This window comes from Cydia fagiglandana, chromosome Z (assembly GCF_963556715.1).
Source record: "Cydia fagiglandana chromosome Z, ilCydFagi1.1, whole genome shotgun sequence".
NCBI lineage: Eukaryota > Metazoa > Arthropoda > Insecta > Lepidoptera > Tortricidae > Cydia > Cydia fagiglandana.
The window spans coordinates 9,941,776-9,953,787 of NC_085959.1; the positions used below are offsets into that span (position 1 = coordinate 9,941,776).

Consider the following 12,012-nt stretch of genomic DNA (forward strand, 5'->3'; position numbering starts at 1 on the left):
GACTGCAAATGTCGTGCCATAATAATCTAACATCTAACAGATGGCGTTAGGGAGCTAGAACGCAATTAGTATGAGACCTATATCGCACTTACGGAGTTATAATGTCAGTTGATATATACATATATAACTTCCGACCAACTCTCAGTGGACTTCGGCCCCCAGGCATAACACCCGCCTGGAGAGAGTACTCTCTATTGCCTCTCTCTACCTTCTACACTGTAATGTTATAATGTAGGTATACTAGGCCAAGTACTCACAGTTTAGGCCAAGGTCGTGGTAGGTGAAGATGGCGGGTTTGTTGCGGTCGCCCTGCACGGCCACGAGGATGTCCCCGCGGTCGGTGCGCACGCGGACCTCGGTGCAGCCCGCCTCCCCGAAGCAGCGGCCGGACGGGAACTGGAGCTGGATATTCTTCAACTCGATGTCGTCCATGCTGTCCATCGGCGCCACGCTGTGGGAGATACTTTAGTTAGGCTGGTTTTAGTGTCACGCGGACCGTCCGTGCGGATCGCTTGTAACGCTCCCTGAACTTAAGCTATTAAGTTCAGGGAGCGTTACAGAGTAAAGCTGATGGGTCCGCGCGCAAGACCATCCGCGTGGACAGCTTTCTCATGCAAGTTGGCGGTGCGGAGCGATCCGCACGGACGGTCCGCGTGACACCCAGCCTTACATTCTTAAAGGGGCCCACTGATTATCAGGTCGCCGGACGACATCAGCCTGTCAGTTGTTCGGAACTGTCACCTTTTGCGTTTGACTGACAGGCACAAGCACATATCGTCCGGCGTACTGGTACCTAATCTGTGGGCCACTTAACGTTATCATATCAATATCACCCAGTAGATTTTATTACTTAATTATACCTATGAGTAGCTATTTGCGAGTTTGAACTTTGACATCTATTTTTTTATACTGATAGTACGCGGTCACCGTAGCCTATAACTGTTTATAAGTAGGTATATCAATTTTTCAGGGACAAAATGTTTTAAGTATCATTAAAGATAGTCCCACGAGCCGCTACCTAAGTGTAATTAATCTATTTACTTACATGTAGGTAGGTATAGTAACACACACGAGCTACGGGTTATTGACCCGTGAATTCTAATTAGTAGTTTTCCTTGCTCCAAATCATCAAGTCCACTACGAACCACCCTAGTTCCTCGAAACATTGCTCATTGATAAATGATCATATTAATTTGACATTATTAGGCGTTTCGAAGTGAAGCTCGCTGGTATTAACTAATACATATATTGTAAAGTAAATCATATTTAGTTTTATTGAAGTTTTAGAATTGATAACTTGACCGATATCATATTGTGACATATGGAGGTAATCTCCTTACAATAGTTTTAACGTATTTTTGTTGTATGTATATAAAAACGCAAACTAGATGTAGGGAGGGAAATTTTGTTTTTATATAGCTTAATGGGTAATAGTACGAAAGCATAAATGTTTCGTCTCCACCAGAAGAACAGAAGTGATGAAATCGACAGAACATTAATAGGTGCAAAGGGTCCTACTTAAGTGCTGTCACACTTCAACCATCATTTAACGACTGACGTCTAGTTCACGCGTCTGTGACACTACAGGGTGCAGGGCTATGACCTGTGACCGATTCGCTCTATATGCTAATGCATCTGCCAAGTTATTTTATTTCACACTTTGTATCTGATACACGTTGCAGTAGACCCGGGGACTTGGCGAGTTTTTATTGCGGAACTACATACAATTTACCAATAGTGAGCCGATGTGTAAACTCTGCAGCATTGACAGAAGGTCGACCATTCGTATTTCGAGCAACATGTGAAACTTATGTTGTTGGACGCAAAGTAATCCGGTCCGTTCTGTTTAGTTTTGTACATTGCTGTATCTAAAACCGAGGGTTATAAAGGGAAGGGTCATCGTTCAATTGCCTTGAAAACCCTACACAGTTAAGTGTAATAAACAAAAACAGCTTAAAAAAAGACAATAGGTTGATGAATTAAGGTTGCAACTCAATTTTCCAAAGTATCTTCAGCAGGTAAGCAACAAAGGGCGCTATAAAGATTGGAGGGACAAACGCAGAGGACGATGTCTTTTTACTATAGCTGGGGCAAAAACGCTTCATATTTTAAATAAAGCTATTCCTGAGCTTGTCAAACTAAACTACTCATTTGTAATTTCCCTTTATTACGGAGAAAGGAATGAACACAAACAATGCTGCTTGATGTTTTAAATAATTATCAAACGCATAATTACGCAGTTACCAAAACTAGTAGTGGAAACGCACTTATTTTTTGGTCATCCTGTATAAATGTCACTAGAAACGAGCATTAGAAATTTGACCATGGGATCAATTTTTTCAATTCGAGTAGTGAGGATTTTGAAAATATTACGAGACACTTCATGCTAAAGTATGAAGTGTCTTTTTCTCTCTGTTGTGAAATTTCAAATACAGTCTAGAGGCTAAATGTGTAACTGAAATTCTAAAAAGATAATCAAATGTCGATGAAACTCGGGACTGGTTCAGCGGAAGGGCTCAAGGAAGTAAAGAACCGGCGGGTTAAAAGCGATATCACGTCACGATAGAGGATCCAACTTCCGCTCTTCACAATCAGATACAGAGACCCTGAAGTAATTATGCTGGTACCTACTTATTAGGTCTTTGCTTTAAATTTGCCTTTAAATAAGAGGAAATTTTAATCTGATTTCAATATTAGCTGTCGCCGAAAGGTGCATTGGAGTAGGGTTAAGTCCCCCAGTGGCGGACACGGCTTATTCAAAATAATAAAATAAATATTTGAAAAAACATATTATTTACAATTTATTTTAGTCACTTTAAAATCAAAATAAAGTAACACAAATGCAACTTCTACTTAAACTAATAAATCTATTGCAACTTTAACAAAAATATATCAACGAATGCCATTCTTAATTTCTGAAGTGAATTGCTTTGCACTTTAAAATATTATCGTTTCAGATAAAATGGATCAGTTACAATTCAATTACTCCCAGCGCTCTCAAGACAGAAGCAAGAGATTGAATATTTAAGTCGCATTAATTAATCGTACTTCTAGATAGATCCGGGTAAGTAAATTTCCTAATGGAGACAATAATTAATATATAGACGGTCAAGCAAATCTTGTCAGTAAAAAAAGGCGCGAAATTCAAATTTTCTATGAGACGATCTCCCTTCGCGCCTACATTTTTCAAATTTGCCGCCTTTTTCTACTGACAAGATCTGCTTGACCAAGTATAAGTCGATACGATTTTCTAATATAATGTAAAAAAGAAGAAAAATTATGTTGTTCTCCTTTAATGTCATTAGCTTGGAGATTTTTATTGGATCCTTCAAAAAAAGTTGTACTCATATCTTTAGCTTTGTTTTCTTAACACCTCTTCTAATCAAGTAGCCCAACATAAGTATTTAATTAAATAAAAAAGTATAAGGGTTCCTAGTTGACTACGGGACCCTAAAAAGGACCAATACAGTGTCCAGTTTTTCATGGCGAAATCCCACATGACCGAGGCGGGGATTAATCCCACCTAGTCATCTCAAATAACCTTATAATGTCATACACTAACAAAATCAACATTGCAACGCAACCTATCTCAATTTTCTTCGGTCCACAGTATACAATTACCTACTTTAAGCCTATTATAATTAGTTTTAAGTACATATGTTTGCCTTAAGGCCGCCGGAAGACACTGGATGCGGGTCGCTTCCAACCGGTACGAATGGAGGTCCAATGGGGAGGCCTATGTTCAGCAGTGGACGTCTTATGGCTGAGATGATGAGTGATGACATATGTTTGGAACCCATAACTTGCATGTCTGGTTGAATTGTCAATGTAAAGTTGGTTAAATAAATAAAATAAAACATTTATTTTGTGAATTTCGGCTGCGCATTTCCACTGGTGACTATTGACTGTCGGATGGAATCGCACGAACAAATTACAAGATCATGGTCCGTTACAAGCAGCTAGCTCAAAGGCACTTGTCTGAGCACTCGCTAGCACGCCGATAAGCGGGTTAGAAGTTAGAAGCTCAGCGGGGAAGCCGAAGCAAAGGTATAAACGTCACGACATACCCGGACTTATGAAATACTGGTTATACTCGGGTTACACCGAGTATTTTTGGGGAAAAAATAGACAATAATGCGGCGATTTGAACGTACATTTCGATATCTAATCGATGTGAATTAGTTATCATTGTCGCGACACGCACGAGCGAATTAAAACAAAATAACTTTTTATTTTTATATACATATTTTATTAATCATAATATTCAAGAAAATTTCAATCACTTGCAGATGGTTCAGAAGGTATCTACACAGTTCATTTTATAAGGGCCGCTTGCACCAGCGGTTAGCCACTAACTAACCCGGGGTTAAACGGTTAAAACCGGAGTTACCAGTACAATTTAACTCAGAGTTAACGATTAACCCCGGGTTAGTGGCTAACCCTGGCTTACGCAAGTGGCCCTAAGTTAGAGATTATGTTTTAGATACAAGGTTGACATCTAAAGCTGTTCAAAAACTTCAAAGATCTTTCCGCTTGTCTGATCCGGTGCATCGAGTTCAAAACGTAATCGGTTTCAACAGCAATCTTGAGGTGAATGGCAGGATTCCAACATCTGCTAAAAAAGGCATTTTCTTAAGTAAAACGAGCCAATTAGTTCCGCTGAAGCGGTTTCGGGTGAGTGTTATTTCTTTAAGGAAAATTTAAAAGGGAAACCATTCGTAAGGAAACATGATCCCGGGGTCAGTTGTGTTGATCAAAGCTTATCAGTAGATATACAGATCAGATTAGGAAAGTTGACAGGTTGTTTGGTAGTTTACAAACCTACTCGTATCATATAATAAAAATGGGATAATACGAAATAAGTATTAGCCCTTTTCTCTTCCTGATTAGACACTATAAAGATGGAAAGTTTAAAGGCAACTAAACTAGCTCCCAATGCCATTAGTGTTTTCTTCAAATGCAACTATTGTGTCTAACATCTTTCCTAAACTAATTAAGCCTCTCAATTAAGTCTCATGCTTTTAAAATAAACAAAAGTTTTTTTAAGTTTTAATTTTGTATATTAATATCTAAAGTAAAGTTACATTTTTTTTTAAACCATAAACATACTTAAAAACAAACTTAGAAAAGTAACCTAAAATTAAAACTACCTACAAAACTAAAACTAATACCTAAAAAAAAAATACATATATATAACATGATGTGGGTGATCTAGCCGAATATGTATATGTATATTAGGCTAGATCACCCAGGTCCGAACATTTTTTTAAGTTTAAATGTAAAAAAAGCAAAAAATCATTGACGGGAACATTAAGGGAGCCGCTCAAATGCTATTTTCCAGCGACGTTGTTGCTCCAGACTGCCCTGACACCGTCGCAGCATTAGCGTCAAAGCATCCACTTCCAGCAGCATCCCTCCGCCTGCCTGAACCCCCGAAGCCTGATGCACCACACCTGGTTGCTAATAAGAAAGATGTGCTGGCCGCAGTTATGTCTTTCAAAAACGGCTCCGCCGGTGGCCTTGATGGCCTCTCGCCACAACACCTAAAAGATTTGCTATGCGGTGCCACCGGTGACGCCGGCGAGCGTCTATTGGACAGTATCACCCAACTAATAAATCTCATGCTGTCTGGTAAAGTCTGCAGCGAGGTCTTAGGAATCTTATATGGAGCAAATCTCTGCGCCCTTAAAAAAAAAGACGGTGGCATAAGGCCTATCGCTGTGGGCTTTACCTTTCGGCGTATTTGTTCTAAAATCTGCTGCAAACATATTTTTCCATCCCTCACCAAAAAATTTCAACCTTGCCAACTTGGTTTCGGCAGCAAAGGCGGCTGCGAGGCTGCTGTTCACGCAGCGCGCGCCTTTGTCGATGACGACTCGTGCGAGGTGCTGCTGAAAGTGGACGTGAAAAACGCCTTCAACTCCGTCGATAGAGGCGCCCTACTGACACAAATCCAAGATGCCACACCTCTTATCTACAAATACCTGTGGCAATGTTACCATCAATCCACAAACCTCCTCTTCAAAACCCATCGCTTGGCATCAGCAGTGGGATGTCAGCAGGGCGATCCACTTGGACCTGCTATATTCAGCCTTGCCATCCACCCCATAATTTCCAACTTAAATTCAAAATTCAATTCGTGGTACCTGGACGACGGAACAATAGGTGGTGATTGGAGGTCTGTTCTAGATGATTTGAGAAGCCTAACCGACTCTTTCAGTACGATAGGATTAGAATTAAACTTTACAAAATGTGAACTGTATATAAATAATCATCTCCCCACCACCGACCTACATAACATTATTTCGAATTTCAACACTTTAGCTCCTAATATCAAAATCGTAGATAAAACCTCTTTAAGACTCCTTGGTGCCCCAATCTTCCCAGAATCCATAGAACCTATCATTAGCGAACATCTAAATACTCACAAAGCTTATTCGGACCGCCTTCTAAAAATTAGTGCACACATGGCGTTAGTAATCATTAAATTTTGTCTTTTCGTGCCCAAATCTACATACATACTTAGATGCAGCCCCGTCTGGAAATACCCTCATCTCATCGAACCCCTAGATTCCGTCCTTAAAGTTACACTTTCATCAATCCTCAACGTCAACCTGGACAACCGCGCCTGGACCCAGGCCTCTTTGCCAATTCGTCATGGCGGCCTGGGCATCCGGCAAGTTGTCAGCGTCGCCCTCCCAGCTTTTTTGTCCTCTTTCCACAGCACGCAAGATCTCGCCAATAAAATTTTTTGCCCTCCTTCCGACAATATCTGCATCCAAATACAGAACGAGGCCAAAATTGCTTGGACGCAAGCCTGCCCGGAAAATCCAATCCCAGCCTTCGTTCAGTCACAAAAACTTTGGGACGAGCCCCTCTGCAGAGCCACCCTAAAGGCACTTATTGATAATACTCAAAGTTCTGCAGAGCGCGCTCGTCTCCTAGCCGTATCGGAGCCAGAGTCAGGGCTCTGGCTTCATGCATTGCCATCCCCCAACATAGGCACCCTCCTAGAAAAAACGACCCTCACACTCGCTACCAGTCTGCGATTGGGGGTCAAAACCAATGAGCCCCACCGCTGCCGCTGTGGCTCCAATGTTGACGAGCTGGGCCACCACGGCTTATCCTGCCAGAGAAGCGCGGGCCGCATCTCTCGCCATGCCTCCCTGAATGATGTCATCCGGAGGGCGCTTGCTTCCGTTAGCGTGCCGGCCATACTTGAGCCGAACGGTATCGCACGTGACGACGGCAAGCGGCCCGACGGAATGACACTTATTCCGTGGAGGCTGGGGAGGACGCTTGTGTGGGACGCCACCTGCGTTGACACGCTGGCGCCGTCCCACCTACAGGCGACCTCCGTCAGGGCGGGAGCTGCGGCTACAACCGCAGAACAGAACAAGCGGCGCAAATATGCTGTCCTCGGTGAGGGATATATATTTGCGCCATTTGGCGTAGAGACTCTGGGACCGTGGGGGCCTAGCGCAAAAGCCTTATTTAAGGAAATGTCCCAGCGTCTCATCGACACCACAGGTGACCAGAGGGCTGGCAGCTACCTCGGCCAGAGAATAAGCCTGGCCATCCAAAAAGGAAACGCTGCCAGCCTCCTGGGCACCATAACAAACGAAGGCGACCTGGGGAGCATTTTTTATTTATAAGTTCTGTTAAATTTTAGTTTTAATTTTAATGTTGTTTTTATTATCACTTTATTTGTTATTGGTAAATAAAATTTTACAATGTAAATATCTAAAGTAGAAGTTACATAATATACCTCACTGAGAAGGATCAAAGCGCGCTAAGTCATAGAGATTGCCATTATTACAGTACGCTGCAACTTCAATTTGCTGGGACGGGTAATACCGGTATGTCTGGATTGGTCTCCAACACCAAAGACTGCCAATCTGACCCGGGCCTTTATCGTTCGCCGCTAAACCCCTCACGTTAATTGGAGTGCGAATTTTAATTCCGGTTTGAAACCCGCCTACGTAGCGTTTCACGCATGTGTACACTTAAAACGAATTCGAAAAAACGAGAAAGCGTAGGTAAATGATAGCACATACCCTACCTATAGCAACAATAAATTCTATATTGAAGCTACTGAAAAGCATAAGTACAGCTATAAGGAAAGGAAAGTAGTGTTGGACACCGTTATTTTATTTATAAGATGGCAGGGGCCATATTCCTTGTGGCGGCTCAGTAGTGGTGACTTGACCACACTTGTTTGCTTTGAATGAATTTCTAAAATAGGAGCTAAAGTAAACAAGTAACAAAACTCTTATGAAAATACGGCATACATACACACATTTACATAATTTAGTAGGGTGGTTACTGTCCAAAAAGAGCAGGCCCGACATACGTAATATAGGCTGGCGGTGACTTCCTACTACCATGTAAAACTGTATTTTTCATGAGAAACGATCAGGATAAGCGCCTGCAATGAATCTCACGAAATATTTATTATTACGCTTTAACATGGAACTTTATTGAGGTGATATTCGGAGTTATCGTACCTATAAAAGAACGTAATAAAGGCGGTAAGGTATCAAAGCATGGTGTATATTAAGCTTAACACGGGATTTATCTTTACCGCTTATAAGAGCTACTATTTTCTTGGCGGTAAGCTATATCGTATAAAAACTAAAAGATGTTCATAAGCAAGTTACGAGTAACACAATCTTTTACTAAAACCGAAAAGAAACTGCCTGCGTCAGATTCGAACATACGAGTATAGTTCAAATTTATAAAGGGCCAAGTGGCGAATAATACGTAGTCCAATATACCTCGGACTGTTTCGGTTTTTACAAGGTCACATACTTGAAAAAGCTGTAATATGCAGAGCTGTATTGGATTTTAACACTTGAGTGACCCGTTTACATCCCACATTTCATGTAGTCGCCTTGCCACTGTCACAAGTGTCACATATTATTGCTAAACCAAGTAGAAAAGAAACATAAATACGTAACACAAACAGAGTAAAATTATAGCTATCTTTTTCGCATATGGGTTTATGAAAACTCAAGGGAGGTTATTATGGAGGATATACCCGGGAGGGTGCAGCAAAAAATACCCGGTCGCGGAAAATTCCAGAGGAATGAAATCTTAGAGCATTTAGTAACTGCCGATTTTTGCGGAGGAGGGGACGTCAAATGCACTGCTATTTCTACATGATTTGAACGTAACGTACAAATAGCCATGTCAAGTTTTTCGGCAGAGGGGTAAGCTCTTAAAAGCGATTCCAGTTATTAAATGCTTGAAGAATGAAATATAAAACTACCATCAAAACCGTGGCGGGAAGCCCGGGGTGAAACTGATACATGTACAAATATGTACAAAGAGAATTAACGCTGCGGGCGAAACAATCTGACTTTCGATTAAGCATGCCTGAGGGCATACAGCGACAAACCAAAATTTTTAATTTATCTGCCTGTCTATTGATCTTGTATATTGGTTCGTGTGATAGAGAGGCGAATAACCAAATTTTGATTTTCGCGATAGGTGTTATGAATAAAAAAGGCGAGTATAATACAGTTCACGTTTGAAACGATCAGAACAAACATTAAATGCGGTGGCATAATCAAATAACCTGCAACTCTTAAAGTGTCACGTTACAGTCGCCCCGTGATCAAATAGAACACTAAATTTACCAATCCATTCTTCTTCAAAAGAGCGTCTTAATTGATAGAAGACTGGCTATTCATTGAAACAATTTTCTTGGCTTCGGATCTCATCTTACATCATGCAAGTATAACTTCATAGATAAGGTACTTAACACAAAGTATGCCAATCTGGCCCATTTGAAGACGAATCACGTAATGCATTAGCCTCTCATTGTGGCTATAAGTCAAATGAATAACCAAACATTAATTATTCTTGCACGGTAAACTTCGTTTTACCCGGAGCAAGACGACGTATAAAATTACCACGTTGTGAAGTGTTCTTCTTTCTTACCCCGTCTTACCTTAATTAAGTTTTTAAATTAAGTTCATAAAGTGATTTGTCTTTATTTGGCCGGAATCCTTAAAGCCAAATATGTCAAGCGTGGCGATTATGGCATACACCCCCCAAAGGGGGAGGCGTATGTTCAGCAGTGGACGTCTTATGGCTGAGATGATGATGATGAAGAGCATGAACGAAATCAGTCATAAAGATTCGTTTGTTAATTTGTTTGTCTGACTAAAGAAGCTCTCATATTTAAATAAATTGCTCTATAGCTTATTCAACGTTTCCGTTATCCAGTTAATTTAATTAGTTGTACGTATTAATTGGATTATAGCGAAGGCTCGCGATGTCTCCGATGGGTCCTGTCTAAATGGCTCGGTAAAAAGACATTATGTGACATTGAATTACGTACGTTTTACGCCATACAGGGTGTGCCTTAGCTTTCCTTGCAACTGGGTCGCAACGTTCGATCATAATCCAGACGATAATATATCGGCTTCATACACATAAGAGGGCAAGAAAAGAATTTGCTTTCTCTGGAAAGATAAATAAAATAAATGATGCGTAAACAATTGAAAGTTCATTGAGATGTACCTATACCGTGTCAAGTTCACTAATTACAATACCTACCAGACATTGTTAGCATATTGCGAGTTAATTTCAATACAGATGTAGTGGATAATTGTTTTCCTTCGTATTTTCTCGGAAACTTTCGTATTTGTCATGCTACTTCAGTCAACCTCAGTACTTTTTGTAGCGAGACTGATTGAAATAGCAATACACGTTCGTACGTTTCCACGAAAATAAGATGGAAAATAATTAATTAATTATGCACTACATTTGTACATTCATGTCAATATCTTCGTCTTGAAAAAAAAGGTTAATTTACAAAGGTTAGAATCCCTTAGTAGGTATAGATAGACATTACACCTACCAATGGTAGATTCTGCTCATCCGTCATATCGTCTTTAACAAAAATGTAAACAATTTTAAACATGATTATAAATTGAGAAGCTTAAAATACATGATCCACTGCCACAGCAGGAAATGCTACCTATTCGACTAACCGATGCTTAAACGGCAGGCTGAAATCTGGTCATAAGTAGCCTCTGAAATACAAATATGGTTGCACTAAACAAAGTCTGCAGTAAGTGTTATGTATACGTCATAATTTCATAGAAGTTTGACGTTTAAAATGACACTTGTACTGCGTGGGCTATCAAAATCGCTGCAGACTTTTTACGGTCTGACTATAAGGTCCTGGGTAAGGAAAATAACGCTACGTCTTACGTAGGCGAACAACGCGCGAACGCGGCGCGGCGCGGCGCGGCGAAAGCGGCCGCCGCCGCGCCGCGCCTCCTGACATTCGCGTGCAAATCGCGCCGCACCGCGTTCGCAACGAGATCGCTTACGTAGGACACTTCTATGGGCATCAAAGGATTGATTTCGCCGCGCCGCGCCGCGCCGCGTTCGCGCGTTGTTCGCCTACGTAAGACGTAGCGTAAGGGAGCATCCATATATTAATTACATCACACGAATTTCTAGGTTTTTTGACATCTTCCCCTCCCCCCTTCTTATTGTCACACATGGCCACATTTGGCAAATCCCTTCCCCCTTGGTGTGACGTCACATTTTTTCAACGAAATTGGCAAATTGAATTAAGTAGGTTGTACCTAAATTTTTAATATTTTATCATAATATTTTAGAAAAAAGAAATAATAGTAATTTTATAACACAAAAGTAATAGGGAAAGAAAATTCACCGAATAAAAATTATTATCGTTCCATAAACTTGCTATTTAACTATAACTAATTTAAATAAGTTAGAGTGACGTCACAATGTTTGTGACTCCCCCCCTCCGCCCTGTCCCAAGTCACAACTGGTCACATGGTCAATGACCCCATCTCCCCCTAAACGTGTGATGTAATTAATGGATGACCTTACTACGTTTTACAAACTCTATTTTAACAAAAAATGAAGAAACTTGAAGATAAACCTATACAAATGAGCAGCGGACGTCACTCGTCGACACCCCGGGTAGATACCGCGCTCAACGCACGGACGTCACAAACATAA

The 12,012-nt window shown here is 40.9% G+C and overlaps 1 protein-coding gene across 4 annotated transcripts in view; it reads right to left on the reverse strand.

Moving 5' to 3' along the window:
- LOC134678318 (protein NDRG3) overlaps nucleotides 1-12,012 on the reverse strand; it is a 117,237-nt gene that overhangs the window by 73,107 nt on the left and 32,118 nt on the right. For all 4 annotated transcript variants that reach the window (XM_063536842.1, XM_063536843.1, XM_063536840.1 and 1 more), the window contains one exon: nucleotides 258-451. In XM_063536842.1, coding sequence (XP_063392912.1) covers nucleotides 258-451 — 194 coding nt within the window. The remainder of the gene's footprint in view (nucleotides 1-257; nucleotides 452-12,012) is intronic.